General features: G+C 47.3%; 1 protein-coding gene across 2 annotated transcripts; it reads left to right on the top strand.

Moving 5' to 3' along the window:
- Positions 1 to 287: 287 nt before the first annotated feature.
- On the top strand, positions 288 to 23,045 carry ell (elongation factor RNA polymerase II). 2 transcript variants are annotated; one of them, XM_035523228.1, is made up of 12 exons: positions 290 to 470; positions 8,138 to 8,182; positions 13,640 to 13,761; positions 14,898 to 15,061; positions 15,600 to 15,847; positions 16,338 to 16,462; positions 17,631 to 17,721; positions 18,821 to 19,421; positions 20,264 to 20,330; positions 20,563 to 20,734; positions 21,055 to 21,099; positions 21,185 to 23,045. In XM_035523228.1, exons 1-12 carry the CDS (start codon positions 336 to 338, stop codon positions 21,299 to 21,301), a joined length of 1,932 nt encoding a protein of 643 aa, XP_035379121.1. In that variant the 5' UTR covers positions 290 to 335; the 3' UTR covers positions 21,302 to 23,045. The 2 variants fall into 2 exon arrangements, with proteins under 2 accessions (XP_035379122.1, XP_035379121.1); XM_035523229.1 differs by lacking the exon at positions 8,138 to 8,182 and having other exon boundaries at positions 288 to 470.
- Positions 23,046 to 24,398: the final 1,353 nt, after the last annotated feature.

Raw genomic sequence — 24,398 nt, 5'->3', positions numbered from 1 at the left:
ATTCTTACGTAGTTTCTGAAACGGCCCGGTGAGACAACCCCAGATGCTTCGCCTTTCGTCCTGTCTCATTATTAATTAATGGTCACAGGGGTCGCCGTGCCTCGTATTGTCGGAGATCATTGATCCGCTGTGGCTAAAAGTCAGTAATAATTTCATCAGAATCTCACGGTTTTAAGTCCCCCCCATTTTGTTCAAAGCATTTCACAGTGTCCAGAATTAGTCTACGCCGAAGCCACGCCCATCACGCAACGTACGCTTCATGAATATTCACGAGGAATGGACAGAGGTCTGTCGTTTACGACGAAGTGCGCGAGCGTGGTTGAAATGGTAGCAAGATGGCGGCGTTGAAGGAGGAGCAGTGTTACGGACTGTCCTGTGGAAGAGTGAGCAATGGCAGCAATATCTCCGTCTTTCACGTCAAACTCACTGACAGTGCTTTGAGAGCGTTTGAAGATTACCAGAGCAGCAAGGTAAAGTCTAGAGCTAATTTCGAATCGTGGCAACCAGCTGCCTATTTCGTGGCTGTAAAGTAAATCCTGGTGGCTAGCGCAGTGGCTCCCAGTTCCTCCTCGCAGCTCCCTAGCGGGCTGGCTAACGTTAGCTGAGGTTGTCCGCCTGCTCCAGCCAGCGACTGTCTGCTGACAGACCAACTAACCGTTTGCTGATCTGATTAACTGAGTCGCAGCTTTATGATCCGTGTCCAGTTGACTACCGAAGTTATTCCGCTTTGCCTCTTCGAGTGTTCAAAGCATTTGAACGCAGTGTAAGCAAATATTGGAACAACGCAGAAAAGAGAGTTTCTTTAGCAAAGTAATACTATATCCAGAATAGCTACCTAGCTAGGTCGCTAACTAGCGAAATACCTACTAAAGACTACGAAGTGGTTATCCTGGCTACCTAGTTTGTTGGTCAGCAAAGTTGCCTCTCGCTAGCTAACTTGCATAAAAGCTAGCTAGTTGGCCTCAACCTTCCAAATGGACTTACCCTGACCCATCCTTTTGCTTTTTTTTGGGGGGGGGGGGGTGCTGTTAAAGTTAAATTGATAATCTCAACAGGCATAGTTTTATCGCATTATTTCTCCGGGTCTCAAAGCTATGCCAGATTTTAAAAAGCCACCGGGGGTTATCTTATCACTTTAAAATGGCCATCTACCTGGCTACCTAATGTCCTTAAAGTTATTTGATTTAACAAACCAAATTGGAGCGGTTGAATTTATTACTTGGTGTTTTTGCGTAATCTTGACAAGCTACCTAAAACAGAAACATGTAGCTTTTTGTAAGGTTTGATTTCGTTTTGCACGTGCTGAAGTGTTTTACACTTTTTTTTGTGACTCACGCATGTTTTCATGCGGTGTTCATATGGTTTAAAGGTCTCAAAACGAGTCATGATGGCAGATTTCCTTCCCCCTTTGGAAGGGCGGAGGATAAAGGTAACTCCAGCGTTGATAGCAGATGGTGCTGCATTGCTGTGCCCTAAGAGCAAAGCAGTGAGCAGGCTTTGAGGAGGGGGGGGGTTCCACATTTGTTTAATGCTTTGGTTATATTTCAGTCAGTGGAAATCTGAAAGAATCAGAACTAATCAGAGGCAAGTAATTTGGCTGTAAAACAAGGTGTAGAATTTTATTAAGGCAGGAAATTCTATAAATCTGTCATTAAACTATTTCCAGTCCACCATTCTCTCACTTATAGCATGGCTTCCCCACTGTTAAACACACGCACCAGTTGAGAGCTTCCGGTTATGATCTGACGTTAAATCTTAAAGGTGTTCAGTACTGGGTAATTTATTACTCTGAGTATGATTCATTATGTCCGAGGTACAAAGAAGACAGTCTTAGCTTGGTTGTGCATGGTGCTGTGTGCCAGTGATCCAGGTATAGATGAGGAATGGGTTTAACTAGGCTACTAACTTCACACTTGTGTAATAACCACAGTGTTGATCTGTATGTCTGCCAATTTCACATTCATTTTTATGTACTTAACAGAATGACATATGCAGTGATTCGCTGGTATGACTATGAAGCATAGGTTTAACACATGACACCATGGCAGGGTGACTTGACTTTGCAAGTGAGCATGTGTGTATTTTTAGAATGCGAGAGGAGAGCACAGAAATGTTCACCAAGTTTGCAGTAAACTGTGTTTTAGTTTTGCTCGTGCAGACAGTTCAGCCGTTGGTTGTGTGATGTTCAATAGGCATGGCTCCTCATAACCACACCATTGTCAGTTCATCGTATTTGCACTTTATTGCATAAAAAGAACATTTTAATTTACTGCAGTTGTGTTCTGTTCAGTCAGAGCCCTTAGATGCCATGGCCTTGGCTGAAAGCATAGTTGATGACAGCATTTCATTTGCGGACAGGCGTGGTGGAAACCCAGCAAGTCAGCCACAGTTAGGAATCCAATTATGTCACGGCATAAAACAATCCAACCTAAAGTCACCAGTTGCAGTTTATTACTACTTATGTCCACCACATTGGTTGTTTCCTTGAATAGTCCAAAACAGCACAAACCTGTCCAGGGAAGGGTTCATAAAGCACGGCTTGTTTCTAAGGACTTTGCGTCAGTGTGACGTAGGCTGGTAGTATGTCAATGAGGTGTGTGCAGGGATTGGGGTGGGGGGGGGCTCTAGGCACGGCGGCGGCCGGGTTCCGTTCATGCACACGTATGTGAGGCCACTTTGACTGGCACAGCGGCACAGCTGATTTCGTGCCGGCTGAGCACTGTCCATGGCCAGAACAATCTGAATGAAGTGGCAGGCAGCAGTCTGCATTTCCTCACAGGTGAATGACAGGTTTGGTTAAATATGGATAAGAACTTGGATGCTGTGCTGAGCACGGATGTAATGAGAGAGGTGACAGTGATGGGGAATTTACTGAAACTTCAGGTGGCCTTGCACAGAGGGAGATCACGCCCTGGTGACCGACTTAATGTGTTTGTTTTATCTTTAGCATAGCTCTTGGCATTTCATTTGATATCAGAAAAGATGTTGAATAATTGTGCCTCTTCAGCATTGAGTCAGACCTATATAATAGGTTTCTTCCAGGGGAAATTCAGATTGAAAGAAGTGTTTTTGTTTTTTCTTCACTATGTTCATGAAACAGCTGGCAGAGTTACAGACCTTAAACTGCATCACTTGTGGCTCTGTCCCTAAGCCAGCGAAGCCTTAATGAAATGGCTGCGACTTGCTACGGGCATCGCGGATGGTCTGTTTGCTTTGTTGGTATTTATCGGTTTGTCAACATTCAACTTCACGATGTGGCGTTTGGAGAAATCCTGTGGAGGGTTTGTGGAGGTTTTCCATGAAAAGCTGTGAGTGGTAGTTTGCTGTTACTGGATGAGGTCGCTTTTTTACTACCTCGCCCCGACCTTAGCATGTATGTCTGAGTGCCTGAATATTGCAGAGATAATTATGATTGGGTGCTCTTCCATATCTTTGCGCTGCAAATCCGTGCCCGTTTATTCAAGATGGGCCCGTGGGAATTCAGAAACACGCCGGCGAGATTTATAAGTATTGCATTCTGCTTTCGCCCACGCGTGATGCATCAAGTTCAGATGTTGGGCCTAAATTTACACAGAAGAGGATTGAGTCCAGTGCTTTAATCATTTTGGTTACTGGACTATGACCGAGGTCACTCGTAGTATTCTGCCTCAGAACGAAGATTTGCAACCCATTACTACCAGCAGAAGAGGTAGTGGTTGTCATTGTGTGCGGGATTACATTATTACGCAAATAGTAATGCGTCATTCGTTTTGCCAGTAAACTTTGTTCTTGGCTTATCTTATTCTGTATGTGTAAGTTTATTCTAAGTCTTTGTGGACTAATTTCTGACACAGACTGCTTCAAGTACATAATTTACTGTTACACTACAATATATTTGTATATATTAACTATATATTTCACTGTGAACATTTCAGTAACATTTAAAGACTCCTTCACAGTCTAAGAGAGTCGAGGGCAACTTGCAGAACTGAAGGAATTAAACCCTTAATTATTGAAACTTTCATGTCAATAGTGGCTTCAGTCTAAAGCCGTGAGTATCTTAAGGCTATGCGTGCTGTTTGTGTGGTCACCTTTGGAATATTTAGGACGGTCAAAAGGGGGGAGGAGGAAAGCCCAGAATTAAGCTTGAGAAGAGAAGTGGAGGTGGGGGTGGAGAACCCATGTCTCCTGAGAGCGGTGGGGGTGGAGAACCCATATCTCCTGAGAGCGGTGGGGGTGGAGAACCCATATCTCCTGAGAGCTGGCTTACTCGCATCTCAGTGGTCACTTTGTTGATCAGGAACCTGGTTTTTCTGTTTACATTGCCAGCTAATATTTTTTTTTATCTGGGAGAGAAGATGACTATAAAATATACATAATTTCTGTCACTTAGCAGTGGCAAATGGAGGCATTTTTGTGTTTGAACAGATAATTTTAGCGTTCAGAATTCTGTTGCTTCAAGCTGTTCAGAGTCGTACGCTTTAATTTGGAATTTCATTATAATGGAATTGGCATAGTTAATTTTCCAGCTCTGGTGGGACAACGGTGTCGCATCCAGCCGCAGTTTTGTTGTGTGAACTGTGACTGTGGAAACACTAACAAGCTTTCTCTCACGGTTTTGCGAAGGAAGCTGAAGGAATCAGCTGATCACACCCTGGCCTAGCTGTCAAATCAGCTACTGGGTGAAGTGTTGCCCAGGTTATTCTTGGATTCAGGCAGTGAGGGTTCTGAAGTCACATTCCTCCCAGCCTGCGGAGAAGAGGAACGTGCTGCTAGCTCGGCACACTGCAGGGATTGTGCTTGGGCTTCAGGGCAGTGCTGGTGCAGTGCCTGGCCTAGCATGGCCACTCTGACCCAGCTCTCTGCATCCTGAAATCATGGTTGTGCATCCATATCCTGCAACCGCACGTGGCCTCCATTACGCTACGCTGCGCTGGGAGTCTGCCCAGAAACTGTCCACACATGATGTAGGTCTGTACATTAGCACAGGGTCCACTGTTGGAGAAAATGTTCTATGACCAGTTTTGACACATTTTCGATTGGTAACATGGTGTCAGTGTTGGAGCCGAATTCATGCTGTATTGGTGAAATGTGCCAAATCTTCCAAAGCAGCACTCTGGGTGCTTAGATTGGTACCTAACCTGACAAACTCATCAACCATGGTTATCAAGTCACTAACAGCTGCATCAGTGAGAATCTGAAGGCCTTCCCTGTTAAATAAATAAATAAATAAATAAATAAATAAATAAATAAATAGCACTTTGCTTGTGAAGGACCTCTATCTGAAATGTTCTGTTTCTCTGTGTACTTTACTACAATTCTGAATATCTTTAAATAAAAAAATAAATACACAGATTGGGCCAGGGGTGTTGCTAAACATAAGCAGCAGCAATTGTGTTTTACGGAAATAGGCTCTCTGTTGTAGTTATACAATTAAGGGAAATAAGTAATCAAATAAATAAATCACACAAAATTAAAAGTAGCTGCTGTTGTACTAATGTAGCAGGCCTACCTTCCAGTTCCAGGTTTGGTACCAGAAATACCGTGGTAGTGCTTTGTTATGGATACTAATTCTTTTCCAGTGTCTACATAGTACTACATTACCACATAGTAGTTGTTCATGGCGGAGCACTGAGCGCTGTAATGAGTGAGGGCTCTGCAGGTAAAGGGAATGCTCGTCTTCATTCACTGAGAGCAGCGGTCGGAGCCGGCAGTCGACCCCGGTGCTGGAGCGCCGAGAATGAGCTGTTTGCTATCCATCGTTGTGTCGTTGTCGTCACGCCCCCCCGTCACTCAAGAACAAGCGCCTGTTGTGTTCTGGGTGCGCGTGCGCTCTGTACCCTTAATAAAGTGAGTGGCCATTATGGCTTGAGATAAGCACGCGTGTGGAACTAGGGTGCGCCTGCGCTTCCCCGCCTCGGCACCGACACTTGTGCTCAAAGGCTCGCCGAAGACGGCCACCTCCCTTTAGGAGACGCGAGGCTGCTCCGAGCGGAGTGTGACGCGGGGACGCGTACCTGGTGTGTGGGTGCTAGGGCTGCAGGGGAACTTGGCCCACCACTCGAGTTGGAGGATTTTTAAACTCTGTCAACTCTTCCAGAAAATAATCACGTTTTTATTTTTCGGAGATTACATAATGCGCACAAACTAGCGAGTCCCTTTTAATTTCTGTGGGAGGGGGCTATTGTAGCAGCAGTACTGGGATATTTTATTTGAAGTTCTATTAGAGAGGAGCTGGCAGTAAACTGTAATAGCATGTCATGAGAGCACTGACATCAGCCTTTGTTGATGAGGATCACTTGTTCTGCGTTATGCTCCGATTTCTGTATTTTCTCACGTCTGTGTCATTTTGACTAATTACATTTTTTGACCCAGTTACAGTTACCACTACTCTCCCTTCAGCTAACAACAGCTACATTTATGGTTCGCTTGGTTTTTTGGGACTTCAGAGCTCTGCTTGGTTCCTCTTTGGCATGAGCACTACGCTGCCGTCCGCGAGTGGCGGTCAGGAGCCCTGCTCTGGTCCAGGGTTAGCCCTGTGGAGCGCTCTGGGTTCCAGGCCCACAGAATAGTGAAAGGTCAGCAGCCCATTCAGAAGGGCTGACTGGTGCACCCTGTTGGGGGGCTTGGTTTACGTTAGAGTTCAGTGCCGTCTCAATTAGCCTGGTCAAAACATGGTGAAAATTAATGGTTACATTTTTTTTTCCACTCCTTTTTCCTCTTTTATGAAGAATGTTTGGTGCACCTCACTTAGAATGGCTCTACCGTATTAAGACGTTTGTACACAGTTTGGGCTGGGAGGAACTCACTGACAGAGATACAAGGCCAGTGTGCCTGGCTTAGTCCCAGGGTTTCATATTCTCAGTAGAATATCCTTGTATAAAATAACCATCATTTGATGCATTTTATACCCATAATTGGCAATTTGGAGCTCACCTACACAGACCATTGTCATCGTTACCCATCTTGGCAGCAGATGGAATCACAATGATTTAACGAATCAATCAGCTTCACGGCTACGCTGTGGTATATGAATTCGCTCCCCTGTAAAGTCAGTGATCTGAAATGTTTTGAAAGTGGTAGCATTGCCTTCCCAGTGTCACCCATTTTGGGGTGGGTTTGTAGCAGTAAATGTGAAGCTCACGGCAGCTAGAATTATTGAGGCTCTGTCATCCCTACTTCCGATGTCCTCCCACCCCGTGGTGTTCAGTTCTGATCCTAAAGTATCCTAATGATGGCTTTTGTAGTGCCGTTGGCAAAACCTCAGTCCCACGCCGCACAGCCACGCTAGCCTGCTAATTTGAAACGGGCTATTTGCGTCTCCGTTGGCGCTGTGCACGACTCTGTGCCGCTGTAAGGCCCGTCACCTTTTCTGCCTGGTCATTAAAGTAGTGCGGTAAGCAGATCAGGCCCTGCCCTGAATCATCACGTTCATTCAGAGGGCAGCGAGGCAGATAAGGGCACGTGTGGCTCCTGCGTTTCCAGTCATGTCATGCCCCCTCTTAACTGATCTCTCTTGACCCTGACTTGCCGGTGTGTTCGTTGAAGCAACATTGCGCAATACAGACAAAAACATGTCCATAAAAAAGCTACACATGCGTGACGTGGACAAATGCACTCTACCGTGATTCTATTCGTCCGTATTGCGATTTGAGGTAGGTCTTGCCGTACGTGAAGAACAGTGTTGAGCCACACAATGAATCGGCCTGTCATTATGACAAATTATTTACGTTTGTTGGAGCATGTGAACGCACCGATTCAACATCCGCAGAGAACTCTGGAACATCTGATTTGGTTCGAATGCTCGTAAAAGGGGGGAAAAGGTACATTGTTTGAGGACTCGACTGCATATTGCAAAGGCCAATTTTGTGATGACAATTGCATTAAGTGCACAGTGCTTCATTATTAGTTTTTAGATCGCATCTCTCTCCAACCTGGACCCTCCACTGAACCCACGTCTGTCTGAAGGTTCATTGCGAGCGGCCCAGTCCTGGGCTGACGCAGTCGGACCTTTTACCTGTTTTTAAGTTTTGGGTATTTGTGTCGTCGTCAGGGTGGACGCAGGTGGACGGCGGCAACCGAGACCCACACTGGCCGCCTGCTCTGTACCGTGGTCTTTATGTGATGCATGACCCGTGATCTTTCCTTCCTTCCCCAGGGCCTGTCTGCTCAGCCACTCATACGATTCACTGGAAACCAAGGGGTGAGTGTGCATTTATTGTCTTCTTGATCTGTATCCCGGGTCACGGCTTGGAAGTACAAATTCTTGCTGCTGTTTTACTAGGCATCTTATTTTTGCATGTTCCAGTGCTTTTCGTTAGCCTTTAGAAGAAGGAAATATTGTCAGTTCTATTCATCGTGCATAGTCATGGCTAGGAATTCCCCTCATGACTGCAGGGTTCGGCACAGTGTGTAGATAATGTGAACTTGGCCCAGGATGTGCTGCAGAGTAGGTAACCACAGTTACCACAGTATCTTTGAGGCATAACTATACAAATTGGGCCAGCCGTTTGGCGGATAGAGACAGACAGTAATGCTCGTTACCGCCACAGTTTCCCACTGATTTGTTTTTCTCCTCGCTTTCCTCTGGTGCTTCGACTCCCGTCATTTAAAGATACGCAGACATGGCCTGGTTATGCCAGAGTTAGTAAACCAGTGCGGAGAGACGACACCGTCAAGGAGGCTGAATCAGTTGGGCAGCGTGTTCTCTGGGCTGCAATCACACGGTACGCAGCAGCTGGAATGGATTTCCTCGAAGACAGCCGTAGCCGACGCCTTCAGCTTTAAATGCGATGTGCCCGACACTGGGTCGGCGCAGGCTCCCGGCGCCACACTGCCAGCCACAGTTTTATGTCAGGCTGTTGTAAACGTGACTGAACGCCGGAGCTATCGCTCATGTTTATGCTGTCACACCGCAGTCCAGGAAATGTTCATGTGGTGGTGGTGGTGGTGGTGGTGGTGGTTGTATTTTGCACAAGAATGTGGTCTGTCCGCCGGCCACTCGCTCACCCCCCCCCCTTTATTCTTTATTTCTATTTAAGTGTTTTTTAATCCCCAAAGGTATATTGAAAGAAACATGCCTTCAGGGTCTCCACTCACTGAGACTGATAGAGTGAACGTGCTGTCAGGATTTATTAGTGACAGATGTCAGCGGCACTCCACCAGGCCTCAGTTTCCAGCTCGGGCACTTCTGGCTGGCGAGCTAGCGGTAGCCATCTCTCCCAGATTTTCGGGGCCCTCCTACACTTGTTTCTCATGGCCCTCCCACGTTTTGGATGGAATTTTAAATGCAGCTCCGAACAGCAAGTTTTCGGGGGGGGGGAGGGACTAGACGGGCGGTTTGTCACAGTGATTTCCCCATGCGAGTGCGTTTCTCCTGACTCATGTCCTGCCCTCACTGCAGCTCACCACACATGCTAGATAACAAGCGAAGTCACGTTGGCCTGCACTGGCTCTGCGTGCTCCTCTGTTTGAATCAGCACATTCGTATTGCACAGATTCATGGATTCTGGCCTCACAACTTTTAAAACATTGTTACTGAAAACCCTTGGTGGGTTAAAGTCCAAATTAAAAAAAATAAATAAATTAAAAAAAATAAAAAGTTAAGGTGTCCTCTAGGGCTACAAGATTTGACTGAAAAAATTGCATTGCGATTGCAATTTAACCTGGAATATGTAACAAGTAAATGTAACATTCAGTTTTAATTAAGGCTAAAAGCAAATAATGGTACAAATGATAACATTAAGAGGATATTTACCAATATTTAGGGTTATAAAAAAAACCAAATGCATATTATTGAATGCCAGTGAATAAAATTATCAAGTTTCTTTGTAGGGAATTAAAAGTTGGCCTTCAAAATAAAGGTTTGTGTGTAGACATGGTTTTGTCAAACAAAAATACTACAGTATTTACCATTTATAAATTAAAACAAATAGAGGTATTTCAGACACCTTTTTTTGCAACAGCATCAAATTATATAACTGAAATAGAACATTTGACATTATCCAAAGGTCTGTAGTTGGCTCACATCTCTGGTAATGTCACATTGTGCACCAAAATTACCCAGGGTGCTCTGCGGTGAAATACTTTGATTGCAAACAGTGAGTTAAGTTCATATTTGTCACTGAACAGTTAAGCTGCTATAAGGCTCAGGTGTCCTGTGTGACCATAGATCTATGCTGGTTGCGTAGTGTTCTACTTTAGCCATGTCAGTTTGTTTTATAGTTCAGGAAAGGCATCTTGTATCTGTGGTCAAGCGTGTTAATTAGTTTTTGAAATGCCTCTTTGCTGATGTCATACATGGCCACCATGTGCTTTGCTAATATGTGACAGCGATATCCTTATGTCTCTTCGATGTTTTCTCATATATCGTGCAACATTCACACATGCATCTGTAATTGTTTTATGGAGTGGCACAGTCAGACTTTAGAAAAGGAAATTTTTTTTTTGGAAGACATTGGCTGTAAGGTTATGGGTGTTGTCTGAGCTGTTGGTATTGGTTTTCACATGTTTCCATGCGCTGTGTGTACTTTCACCTTGCACGTCTTGCACGGTGCCTCCATCTGAGCAGTGTCAGTGCTTTTAAATCTTTTTAAACTTTTAAATGCTTTTAAGTACTGCCAAATTACAGATTTTTTTTTTCAGCACCAGTTTACCATCTCCTCTTCTGTATTTATAATAGTATTAGCAAAACCAGAAAATTTTGGTTTGGTCTCTTGCCAGCATTTGTATGCTGCTAGTTAAGAATGATGAAGGCTTCTGATTGGACAGTTTTAGCACAGATTTTCATGTGCACATGCAGGTATATTACTTATAACAATCACAGCCTTTTGTGATTAGAGAATTGCATGGATCCATATTACGACTTCGATTTTTATGCGATTAATGGCACAGCACTAATGTCCTATAATTGTCGTTTGGTTTTCTTTCCTGTGTTCACGTTTGAACTAAATGAAGTACTGCGCAGGATGAATATGGCCAAGCAGAGCTGTTGTTGGAAGGCTGTCACAATGCTCTTTACTGCTGGGCTTGGGTTCTTCACACCAGGATAATGCAGCCTAGACCATCTTAACGCTGCTGTCTGCTAAAAATCATCTGCTTAATCATACATGATTTGTAAGTGTCACTAAACATCTGGTAGGTTTTTGTTTTTAGCTATTTGTATGTAGTGGTGAGGGTATATGAGGTGGCGCTGTAGGGTTGAGTGGCTCTGTGTCTGTCTCGGCGGGGCTGGGCACCTCTGTGTCTCGGCGGGGCTGGGCACCTCTGTGTCTCGGCGGGGCTGGGCACCTCTGTGCCTTTTGTCTCTGTAAGGATGAGCAGCTCCGTGCCTGCCTGCGTCTCCCTCAGCTGCCTCATTAATTCCAGCGCTGTGTTGAAGAGCACACAAGCCCCTTCACGGGCCTAATGACAGAGAACTGAAAAGCTGCTTTGTTCTCATGCAGGAAGGCTCTGTCTGTCTGGGTCTGTCTGTCTGGGTCTGTCTGTCTGGGTCTGTCTGTCTGGGTCTGTCTGTCTGGGTCTGTCTGTCTGGGTCTGTCTGTCTGGGTCTGTCTGTCGGTCGATGTCGCTGCACTACTAGTGCTCCAACAGCTCTTCCATGATGTCGATAGCACTGAGAAGAAGAAGGGGGGGAAAAAAACTTCAATAAATTTCTCTTTTGATTAGTAAGGCTGCCACATGCCCAGAGCCACTTGGCGAGAGAGAGCAAACGTTTAACAGGTAGAGAAGGCTTCAGGTGTAATGACCTGTGGCACAGGAACACAACAGTGGAGCATGAAGAGAAGGGAACTATTAGCATGAGTGGTATGATTTTTAGATGTGTTGCTCATTCATAAATGCCACTGGAATCATAAGAACAGCTCCACTATAATGTTATGAGAGACAGTTCTGCCTTAGAAAAACAAATTCCAGGGGGGGATAAAAAAACAACAGGTTGTCTCAGAAAATGGTCTTGGCATCTTAGAAGTACTAGTTTTGTTGTTTTGGTCCATTAGGAAAAAAAAACCTTGTGTTCTTGTGCTGACAGAATAAGCAGTGCAACTTTTAAAGTCTCACAAACATCACAAAAGTTAACACTAATAGAGCTTTCCTTTGTAATTATATGTAGCATAATCAGTTAATTGAATCAGAGAGAGTAACTGGTCATTGGAATTGGTGCAACCTGAGTTTGCACTGCCTGTTATACATCCTGGAATTCATACTTTCGAAATGTTTGTGGGCTTTGTGACGCACTTGTTCCTTCGAGAGCATTTCTGCAGAAGTGTGTGTGTGTGTGTGTGTCTGCTCTGAAAGTGAAGCTTTCAGCTGTTTTTGTCAAAGAGGAAAGGGATGTTGCTCATAGCAAAGCAAAAAGGATATTAAAGCAATGGTACGTTTTTATACCCTTCAGCGATTGGAAGCAGAACATGGCGGCACCTGCAGATTGCTGACCTGCCCCTCGCGGCCCTGACGTGGAGAAGCTCTCTGCACACAGGGCCAGCCTCAGACATGTTGTTTATTTATAGCCGGCCTCCTGTAGGCCCCACACGTGTGAGGCGCTGTGGGTAGACGGAGCCCAGCCGGAGAGCTCGCCGGAGTCGTGTGCATGCTGCACACGTCTGGATGTGTTCCTGTGGGACCGTGCGTGCGGGTGTCTCTGCGCGCCGATGCCTGGGGGGGCTTTTGACTCTCCACTTCTGCCGCGATCCTCCATTTCAAAGCAGTGTCTGGCCACCCCCCAGCTAGAGCTCTCTGTTGTCCTTCCCCTTCTCACTTCACAACTGGACTTTGTGCTGTTCTTTGAGGCCTGCTGTTCCAGTCATATATGGCTCCTATTAAGTTTACCACTCATTGCCCCAGCCTGTTACCTGACAAGTGTACTCCATTTATTATTCGAGCAGTAGCATTAACATGGGCGGTGTTGCCGTAAGCGGATCGCTCGCAGCTCGTGGAACACCTCTGAGCCCGGTGTTCCGGGCTCTACCGGTGTCCGTGCTCAGGAGCAGCTCCGTTTTTGCCATGGAGCGGGGCCGGGCCGCTGTTGTTTATGGCCTGGTCGTCACCAGGATGATTGGTGGTGTTTTGGTTGTTGGCACGGAGCCTCCGCTCGTTTCTCAGGTGTGGCCCTGCAGCCCTTGTGAGGAGACAGGGAGGCTGCAACTCGAAGCTGACTGGTGTGTTAATGCTGAGCAGCAATTATGAAGAGGCCCTGGGGGCAGAGACCTTGGTGGGGGGGGGGTTGGGTGAGACAACTCGCATATTTGTCAAACTCCGTTCCACCAGTGACCGGTAATTTGTCATATGCCAGATAGAAACCTGTCAAATGCTTGGCTTCTATAACTAATTCTGTGTCCTCATACCAGGCAAGCAATTTTTGTTTTGTCAATTTGTGGAAAAATACCTGACAAACGTTTTGACTCACTGAAAATCCAGCGACCTCCCCGTCACTTTCATAATGATGCAGTGCGAGGCCTCTAGCCTGCAACCTGGCCAGCTGTTTATTGACCTGGCCTCTCAGAACGTGGGCGGGACTGGCCTTCGCGTTGACCACGGGCTTCTTTTGGGGAAATCCAAGCAGCAGTGGGGGAAATGTAGACTGACTGGTAGCACACACGGCGTGGGCTATTGGAGCAGCTGCTTTGCACACTCACCGTGGCTGTCGTTCCTTGTCTGTCACCAGAAAATCTCGATACCACGCTCAGAGAATCCAAATGAGCTGCGAACGTTTGCGTTCTATTTGTCCAACGTGGGGAGAGACAACCCCCAGGGCAGCTTTGCCTGCATACAGCAGTACGTCACGAGGTAAGCCACGCTTCACACACTGGACTTCACACACTGGACTTCACACACTGCCACCCTAACCTCAGTGCACACGCTTATTTAAGGTCACATACAACAGTAATGGTATTTCAATTTAAAAAAAATATATTGCTAAACAAGGTTAAAGTTAATGTCATGATTACTTGTTTGCTGTTCGGATTTGAAACCTTCAGTAGTAGTGGTCATGGTGACGATGACCACGACCTAATTTAGCTTGGGGGAATTTTATAATCCCGTTAATTATCGCAGCCCTGCGAGCAAAGCCCCACGATCTCCTCCATGCTCCCTCTTCTGTTCGGCTCCGCCAAAAGGGCAGTGTTGAGGGAGCACCTCGAATTCGGCCGCTTGTGACGGAGGAAGCGGCGGCCGATCTCGGCCTCTCTGGGGCTCGCGTGATGGAGGGGTTACTCGGAGGTCACGCATCTCGTTGTCCTCGTGAACTCGGAATTCTGACAGGATAATTGAAGAGCACAGTGGGAGACTCCTAAATCCTTTTTTTTTTCCTCTTCCCCCTCCCGCCAACTCTATCGCATTGGGATAAGTGTGCATTGCAGACGTTGCATTATTTCATGGAGAAATTGGCTTTTGTCACTTATCCATGTTGGCCCTCTCGCAGTGTATGTAGAGTAACTTGCTCAGCATGCTTTGGAACACACCCTGCAGGAATTCACAGATGGCTGAGGGCGGCCTCTGAGGCAGTACCTGCCCATAATGAGCACCATTACGAGTCCCAGATTTTCTGCTGTGCTCACGTTTATATTCATGTCCAAGCCTGGCGTTCGGATGTTCTGCTTTGTGTCATAATTGCTCGAGCTAAGTGGTGTTAACCTACTTAGGAAATCCATCATCATACACGGCGTGCATGGGATTCACTTAATGGAACATCATTTTATTTATATTACCATATCACTGTTACCTGTATTAGCATTACTGAGACTAATTTTGCGCTTGTGGAGGGCTTGCTGCCGATGCTAATGCAGGCAAAGCCTGTAATACCACGTTAGGCCAGGGCTGAACTGGGTGGGCGCAGCCTGTCCGGCGCCGGTCCTTGCGGGTCGTTTGTGTTTTGTGAACGGGCGCAAATACCGTGTAACGGTGTACGCCCTGCCTTGTCCCAGTGAAGGGAGCATACAGCTGGACTGTCTGGGAGGGATCCAGGACAAGATCACGGTGTGCGCCACGGACGACTCGTACCAGAAGGCCCGGCAGAGCATGGCCCAGGCCGAGGAGGAGACCCGTAGCCGATCTGCCATCGTCATCAAGCCCGGCGGACGATACGTGGGTAAGTCTGGGACGAGCCCTGCCTGGAGGGCCGCGTCATGCTCGAGCGAGGAGCAGCAGGGCTTCAATGCTCCGTTCATTCAGAACAACAGGACCACCTCTCTGTCTGACCTTTGTAACCATCCTGCTCGCGAAGTTCCCAGCGCGGCCGTCCCCTCCGGGCAATGTGGCACCCTGGCCTTAGCATTTGGGCACATATGGCTGGTGGTGGGTGCGGGTGCGGGTGCGGGAGCGGGAGCGTTGGGAACAGCTCAATGACTCCGCACGACTCCACATAACTGGTGTGCACTGCATTATTTGTACCAGCAAACAGAACCAGTGCTAAACCTCAGCCCAGGGCCTTCTGGACCAGCCGTTCATTAGTGCATGTGTCTGAGCAGCCAGCTGGAAATGCAGCTGCTGGCATCCCATTCAGTGCCCAGTAAGCTGGTCTTGGTGCTTCCTTCTACGCATATGCTGTGCAGTGATTGAGCTAGAACCCGAAACACTGGCTCGATCCGCCGCGCTTACCCGCCGGCGCGCTCTCTCCCCCCTCGCAGGCAAGCGCGTGCAGATCCGGAAGCCTCCGCCAGCCCTGTCGGACGTGGCCCCGTCGAGGCGTACCTCGCGGCCCGTCATCATCTCCAGCAGCCTGAAGAAGAGCGCGGCGCCAGGCCGGCCGCTCCGCGAGCGCCTGCTCCACCTGCTGGCTCTCAAGCCCTACCGCAAGCCCGAGCTGCTGGTGCGCCTCGCCAAGGACGGCCTCTCGGCCCACAACAAGGACGCGCTGGACGGCCTCCTGCAACAGGTGGGGGCGCACGCGCACACAGCCCTGAATGGGGTCGCTAAGCGGGTCACTAGGCTTGCTGGTGTTTTGGCTCCTGGTGTGAAACCCAGCCGAGTTCCTGTTGTCAGCTTGTCTGCAAGCATCTCCAACCCCAGCTGACGCCACGCGCTTGTGCTCACTCATTTGACCGGTCGCGTGTGGCAGGTCTGACCGTGGGAACATCCAGGAAATGCCTTGCCTGTACACGGATGCCTTAACGCCTCATGCATTACGCATGGGCCAAACCAGCCTTGTAAGCATAGCATGAAGCTTCTCACTGTTTCCATCACACAAATGGTAAATCATGTCTGTATTCCTATTATATAAGCCTTTCACAGACATGCTTCCCCAGCTCTCCGGCTATGGGTGAAACATAAAGACGCTTCCTGGTACTCCAGATTGGTGTGCACTGGCGTTGAGATGTTTTGTTTTCTATTTTGAGAGCATGACGGACTGTTTTCCCTGACTGTAGGTGGCTAACCTGAATAACAAAGACAACACCTACACACTGAAGGACTGTTTGTTTAAGGAAGTTCAGAAGGACTGGCCTGGCTACACTGAGGTGGACCAGCAGATCCTGAATCGCATTCTTGTACGGTAAGCTTTGCTCAGATGTGACCTCCGTCTCAGAAGTGGCTGGCGTCTCTTGTCCCAGCACCCCGTCTTTCCCTCTGTTGCGGTAATGCGTTGTATGTCTCGGTATGGCGAGCGTTTAGCTGGTTCTTAAAGGCCTTTCCTTCATTGCTAAATTTAGAGCGTGCTGCAATGTTACAGCTGCCATTTCAAAACACTAGCTGGAGGTGTCGTCCTAATGTGAGGTAATCATAATTGTCACTCTCCGGGGAATGTGAATTGTGCGTCAGGGTTACACCTTGAGCCCTGGGCCGGTGCTTATCGGTAAACGGCGCTTTTCACGTCATGTTTTCATTGGCGCGCACACACGGACGCACGTACTTCAGTGTGAGGCAATGCGAGAGCAGCACAGGAGAGCAGTTGGAAGGGCTGTGACGCAACCGTGCTCTGGCACACTCAGATCCGAGTGTGTGTGGGAGGCGCAGCTCCAAGGTCTGGCTGTGCCCTGGCGCCAGGCACTCTGACCGCCACCACCACGGCGGCTACTGCTCACCTTCCCTTCTCTTACCGCCATCCTCCTCCTCTGACTCTTCTACCCCCACCCGCCAGCCCGCTTCCATCATCAGCGCCTCCACGCAGGACATCATGCGCTCCAGTGTCCTGCTGCCCCCTGCTGAGCCAGTCATTTTATGGCGACACCCACCGTGTAAACCCGGGGCCCCTCGCAGCCCGGTTAACGGCTCCGAGCTCTGCGCCGCATGTGAGAAGGGGTCGACCCGGATGACATGCTTGATCGGAGTTGACGGCTATCTCGGCCATTCGAGAACACTTTGGCGGCTTTAACAGATAGACGTTGGTCGCGGGAAGACAAAGTGAAACCGTTCTCTGCCAGGATCAGTGAGATTAGAGTTCTGTTGGTGCCACCTTGCCAAGGTCCGTGTGGGACTTACTCCGCATCATCTGTCGTTACTAAAACCAGTCACTTGTTCCAAACTGCTTCTTCTACACTTGCATAACTGAGCCACGTCCTGTATGGTCTCGCAGTTTGGCGTGTAACGGCGCTATCCCAGCGAGACTTGTTTGATCCATTATGATCCAAATCGGTACTTGCGCTAATGCACACAAATAGGAATTTCCGTGGGTGTGCAACGGTACGATCCCCTCATCTGATCTGCTTCATTTTCTTCCACAGGAAACTGTGCAAGGCTCAGAGCAGCGCCCCGGCCCCCGGGGACGGCACGGGCAGCCCGCACAAGGAGCAGGCCAGCGGCTCTCCGTCGCAGGTCAGCCACCAGCACCCCTGCCCCACTTCTTCTTCTCCGTAGCACACATTCTGCACGCTCCAGCTCAGATCTGGAGCGAGTGCTCGGGTGCTGCACCGCAAAGCCTCACAGAGGCCCGCTTTGTAGGGGAACAGGTTTGGAGGAGGCGGGCTTAGACGAGTAATGGTGTTTTCCGGAATCTGCAGTCAAAACAGGATGCTCTGGTTTATTTTTTATTTTTGGTTTTATTTTATGTATAAATGGTTTTGTCAAGGTGTTATGCCGTTATAAACTTTAAATTTTAATGTTAACATTTCTTATTCTAAGTTGAAATGGATCACATTAGGTTTACCAGTTTGATCATGAATACTGAAACTCATACACACACACACACACAGAATATATGTGTTAGAATCCAGTGTTTCTGGGTCATATTGATTTGGTTGCAACATGCATGTGTTTAGCTGTTTTCCTGATGGCTGTTTTGACTGCCGAGACTACGTTTCTCAGCCTTTGGGTCATGGCATCTGCTGTCGGTGTAGAAACAGTGTCATGACCTCGCTTCTCGGCGGTAAATACCACCGCCGTAGCCAATCAGACGCTGGCCTGGCCTTCGCCTTCACCCACCCCCACCGAGTTTTGCGGCTTGCATGCCAAGTTCATCTCCGTCGCATGTTTTAAGTGGTGGGTGAAGCAGCAAGTGACGAGCAGTGACTGTCTCCCCAAGTTCTGCTGCAAACAAGCCACACATTAATACCTCTACACTCTTCACTACCACATATCCATGGGACACCGGAATCCAAGTGCCTGGAATACCATTTTCAGGAATAGAGATCAATGTTTAGCCAAATATTGGTCCACAAAAATGTTAAACTGAAAACTTGGTTTACTTGTTTACTTGATTTTCAGAATTTGTTGGTAGAAACCACTGCAATGCTACACATGAAAATAAGCACCAAAATAAGCACCTGCTGTGGCGAGCATTCTTAAAGTTCCCATATGCGTGCGTGTGTGTGTGTGTGTGTGTGTGTGTGTGTGTGTGTGGGGGGGGGGGTCCTTCTCAGTTTGAAATCTTTGCTGTTGCTGCCACCTTCAAGATGGCCTTATTTTGATTTTACAGAAAAGGTTTGCCGTAGACTTCATTGACCCCCTGGCCAACAAGAAGCCCCGAATATCGCATCTTGTCAACAAGGTCACGGGCCCCATCAATGGAAAGCTGAGTTCCTCTAATGGCAAGGACTCATCTGGCTCCCAGGCAGCACCGGCAGCGGTGGAGAGCTCGTCCATGGTGCCGCTGCCGCTCCCCGACCTCCCCGGGCCTTTTGACCCGCTGTCGGACGTCAGCAACGACTCCAGCCACAACGGGCGGGACTGCGAGGGCCAGGAGGCGGCGGCGGCGGCCGAGCGGCTGAGCCACCCGCCGGCGTTTGCCGCGAGCTCCGCCCAGCCGCCGTCCGGTCCGGGCTGCGCATCCCCGACCCGCAGCGGCCCTGCCGGTGCCCACGGCCGGAGCGGCTCGCCCTCCCTGCACGGCAAGTCCAAGAAGAAGTCCAAAAGACACAAGGACAAAGACAAATCCAAGGAGAGGGACAGAGACAGAGAACGGGGACTCAAGCGAGACAGGCACGGCGGGGAGGGCGGTGGCTCAGAGCCTAGAAAGCAGTGTGAGGTCACGACGTGTCCGGACCTGAGCCAGAGCAGTATTCCACACAAGAGCACAGGTACGCACCCCTGCCCACCCTTAAAGAAAGCATTCACTAGTAGTAGTAATGGCTTTATGTATTTATATATTTATATTTAACTTGAGGCTTTTTATTAAAAAAAAACAAAAAAACAAAAACATTAAAAAAATAAAATAATACATTCAAATGAATTTGCAAAGAAAACCTAGGAAACTAATTGCAGGTTTAAAGAACAGTCTAGAAGCCTTGACTTTTTACCTGAGGGTAGAAATGAGGTTGGGTAAAAATCGGGTAAAAATCAGGCAAAATTCCTTTCAAAAATCCTCTTCCTCTTTCAAATTGAAATGGACAGTTTTGTGCCTACCCATAGTAGTAAATAAAAGGACCAACTATCAGCTTTTTGAGTGAAGTTAACACTTCACAGAGGGGACAAAAAAAAAAAACCTTTGTGGGATGTGTGTGTAATAAAATTAATGGTTCTACAGATGTTAATTCACGTTCTCATATTAGCTGGTTTTTTGGGGGGTTTTTTAACTCCTTTTTGGGAGGATGAGAATGCACCTTTTAGATGAATAGCCTGTTACTCAACAGGAATTCGGATAATTAGATGACTCAAATGCTGCACCTTATACTAAGCTGTTCAGTGAAAGTGTTTTTCAAATTAATTTGTAATGTTGCCTGGGTTGCATATCCCAGTGCTAAAGCTACGCATCTACCGCCTGACTCAAAAGTTTAGTTGATGTCCCCCATTTCTTCCTAGTGTTGGGTCCAGAACTTGTATCCTCTGTGGAGTGCTTGTTTGTCTTGTCTGTCCAGGTTTCTTTGTCCAGTCTACAGGACACAGCCTTGCACTCTAGTTCAAATCTTGTGTTTCCCTCCAGATCTGAATGGAATGTGCGACGCCTCCATTAGCCCTGCGTCCTCATCCGAGACGGCGGACTATTTATTGTAAGCACCATCCGACCTTGGTGCACCTTAATCAAATACTGTGCAGAATCTGACGTCAGTGACTAAGGTTTCCTGCAAAGCGCGTATTCCTCTCGCCGCTTTTGTCCTGTGTCTCTCTGTCCTGTGTTCACACAGCCTTCTTTTTCTTTGATAATGTGCTTTAGAATTGCCGACTTGTGCTTTATCGTTGTTGTCCTGACCCGGGCCCTCCCTCTCCTGTGTGTGCGAGCAGGAAGTACACCGCGATTTGCTCCCAAGAGCAGCGTCAGAGCTACAAGAACGACTTCAACGCGGAGTACAGCGAGTACCGGGGCCTGCACGCACGGATAGAGGGCATCACGCGCCAGTTCACCGTGCTGGACACCGAGCTCAAGCAACTCCAGCAGGGCACAGATAAGTACAAGGTAATGGGCAAGGCCTACGCCAGCCGTGATGGCCTGGCTAGTCTGCAGTGGTGTGGCGTGTTGCCACTTTGGAGCTGGATGTTTCCGAACTATTGGGCGCTAAAGCAGGACTGCAAGCTAAGAGTTTAGGCGCAGTTTCTTCTTTCATGTAGGACAGTATAATAAAATACTGCTCCAGTTCCGTTCTAGATTAAGCAAATTCTTGTGTTCATATTTGTTCCGGTAGGTTGTATTTACATGCAGATATATCTGGGTGTTTAGGTGAAGTAGTATTGTCGTTCACAGATATGTTGTTTTCATGTTTATTTCTCTTTTCACAGACAATCCACAATCAGATACTTCAAGAGTATCGCAAAATAAAAAAGGTAAGCTGTAAAGGCCTGACTGGCTACACCGGCACATTAAATATACATGTAGGAAACTATTCACCGTTGTTTCCTCTTTCCTCAGACTAACCCTGACTATAGCCAAGAGAGGAACCGCTGTGAATATCTCCACAACAAACTGGCACATATAAAGAAACTTATAGCAGAATATGACCAGAAGCAACTTCAAAACTGGCACTAACCATGTTTGTGTTTGTTTTTATTTTTTCCCCTTTCTCCTCTGGAAACAAGGCAACGAGAGAGAAACTGGATTTGTAGGATATATATTTTTTTTTTTTCCTCTTTTTTTGGCTTGCTCTAAAATAAAGTTGCTCTAATGTAAAATGCCACGTAAAGAAGTATTTCCCCTCATGAAGAGGGGCCAAGCTCTGTAATGAGGGCAATACAGACTGACTGATTTATTTTTTTGTTGTTGTTGTTTTGGGGGGTTTTTGTGGGGAGGGGCAGTTCTTTTGACATATGTGGCCATGCCTGCCTGTGTAGCTACACTGCGTATGGGAAAGCCTTGTGGGGCCTCACTTCTCATCTGCCCTTTCTCAAAAGCACACGGGCCTCCCCTCGTGAGCAGGAGCGGAGCCTCAGCCTTGGGGAGCTCTCTACCAACACTTTCCTCCCTCGCTAGACGGGGCAACGGTGACGCACAGTTAGCTAAACACGGCTCCTTTTCCTTTGTCTAGTACAAAAAAAAAAAAAAAAATTTAAGATGGTATTACCAGTTTCCCTATCAGTGAAATGGAAGGTACATGTATTTTGTGTGTTCATTTTTTATTTATTTTCTTTTCCTGGGGTTATACCAGATATGTTATTGTACACTCCTCACGATTATTTTTAATTTTTCCCCTTATCAATTTATCAAAAAATCCCAGTATTTTATGCAAAGACTGCCCTTATTTCAGGTGCATAGTTTGCATAGATTATTCTTTCATATGCAGTGATGTCCCCTGTATGTATTAAACCAAGACAGCGTAGCCATTTCTTACATTGTGTGCAATGTTATACAGGTATCTTATGTGCAATGGATGTAGATTACATGCCTACAGGAGGGAGTGTGGTATCTGCAAAAGCTTCGCCAGCTTCCGCACTGGCAAACCAGGCTTTGAAGCACACGCTTGGCTAAACCCTCGGCGCCAGGGCTGGGTGCTCCCAGCTTTCACGGCCTTTTTACTGACGTTCCTTCTAGCCAGCCGATCAGACCAAATGAAGAGGCCAGGCGCTGTCATAGAGCTGTAGTCACAGGTTGACGCTGTGAAAGTGTGGGGGGGGGACTCCAGCGAGACCGTTGTTCTCTGGGTCCGCGGCCTGCCGTCCTTTGCCTAGAGACCTCGAACTGCTGAACAGGTGCAGCATAATGCCAGCAGTCTCGCTGGGCTCTTGCTTTTTGCATTAAGACCCTATTCCTCCCTCAGACGAGATCGTATCCCTTTACCTCGGGCGTGCACGCATGGGGAGACCCGGAGAGTGCTGTTCTGATGATACTGCGTTGTCGCTCAGTCCTACTGTCGTGTGTTTACCAGCCCCTTTTAAGTCCCTGTAGAGCTTATTCTGTATTTTGGGGTAAATGTGTAATTGAGAATTTTTCTGCCATAGTTCACAAACATGCAGTAATCATGCAGCAGATATTCTGGCATTCTCGCCAGTGTTTCGTGACGACTGTTAAAACTACACCGAAGGACCGATCTCTAAGGTGCTCACTGTAAGCACTTGCCTTCCGATTGTATCCATGTATAGGTTATACGCAAAGCTTCGGATGACATTTTCTCCCTAAAAGCCTCAGACAGAAATTTTTTTTTAATTTTTTTTTTTTTTAAATCAACAGTGCGAGAAAGCTCTCGGCAGAAAGTTCCATCTGTTAACCTGCCATAGCGTCTGTTGTGTTTCTAATATTGAGCTTTTTATGTTTCAACATTAAAATTCTGCACTTTGCACAGCCTATTGCTGTTACTGTTACCTGGGTTTTGGTGCAAGGAAACAGTTTCCTTGTCCATGTAAATGCATGCTTTTGTGAACGTGTTTTTCAAGGAAAGGAAAGGCCGCCAGTACTTGCATCATAATGTCATATTGCTGTTGAAGGGCATTCGGATCCAAACAAAGCCTGATGCGACGTCTGGGCACCGACGCTTCAGGACTCGGAACAGAACGTACCCTTCCTCGTTTTCCCATCAGGAACGACTGCGCTTTTGTGCTAGGTTCCACCTCTTGTGGTTATAGAAGGACTTATTGGATTAATGAAAAACCCCTCCAGAAGGCAGAGGGGTCTTCCTCTTTAGCCTTTTATCTAAAATGGGCCGCATTTAAATAAGTGTTTAAGAGCACAAATGAGCAGGTTTGTCTTTGGGTCCCCCCCCCCCCCCCCCCCCCCCCCCCTTTCCCTCTGGCATTTCATAGTTACAACTGGTGCTAAAGCTAATGGGTACAATCTGCAAAGTAACAGTTTAGGACCATTTCATTGTCTTGGGTTCACTTCAGTAAAGCTGTCAATGGTGCAAAAGAAATTGGCTTAAAAAAAAAAAACCCACGACCCCAGAGAAGATGGCATTTGTTGGGATTTATAGTCTGCTGTACTAAAACACACCATAAAGACCTGAATGTGCCAAATGACCTGTTGTATCGGTTTGCATACGTGTAAATATGCTGCTGTTTTAGCAAAAGGGGAGGCTTTTGAAAAGATGTTAACGCTAAAGCCCAAAGCGCGCTTTTTGGAACGATAAGGGACTGGGACTGAAATTTGTCTTAGTATTTCAATAAAACTCTTGAAAACCGTTGACCTTTCGAAGCGAGTTTAATGTATTAATGTTTGGATCAGTACGAGTGTGTTGGGTGTCGGCGGTATGTCACGTTTGTGCAGTAGAACATGCAGTGAGTGCTTTCGTCCACTAGATGGAAGCACAGACAAATTCAGTTGTTCCTGCAGTCCGAGGACACGGACTACTTGAAAGATCTTCTTGCAATTACCTTAATGGAAAGCTGAACCATGCAAATGAATGGAAATGCTCGTCGTTTTGGGGAACTGCGACGGATTCCTGTACAACGGCGCCGACTGCGCTATGAAGGAGCCTACACCAAGGACAACAGAAAGGACACCGCAGCCCGTTCCCCACTGAGCCCATATGTTGCTTCTCCCGCTGCCTCGATTCCCAAGCTGGAACTGAGATCGTTCCTCATATAGCAGCGGAAATATGAACAGTTCAGTAGACAGGCTTGCACATATCTCTATGAGCAAGATGTGATCGGTTCACATGCACGGTGGAAGGAACAGAATGCAATGTTTGAATTTTGTC

This window comes from Electrophorus electricus, chromosome 26, assembly GCF_013358815.1.
Source record: "Electrophorus electricus isolate fEleEle1 chromosome 26, fEleEle1.pri, whole genome shotgun sequence".
Lineage (NCBI taxonomy): Eukaryota > Metazoa > Chordata > Actinopteri > Gymnotiformes > Gymnotidae > Electrophorus > Electrophorus electricus.
This window is presented reverse-complemented; position numbering and strand designations above follow the sequence as displayed.

Excerpts from the sequence above, each read along its gene's own strand:
- ell (XM_035523228.1), top strand. The coding sequence starts at position 336 with ATGGCGGCGTTGAAGGAGGAGCAGTGTTACGGACTGTCCTGTGGAAGA. Across the intron at positions 15,062-15,599 it reads GCCCGGCGGACGATACGTGG|GCAAGCGCGTGCAGATCCGG; the intron begins GTAAGTCTGGGA and ends CCCCCCTCGCAG. Across the intron at positions 15,848-16,337 it reads TGGACGGCCTCCTGCAACAG|GTGGCTAACCTGAATAACAA; the intron begins GTGGGGGCGCAC and ends CCCTGACTGTAG.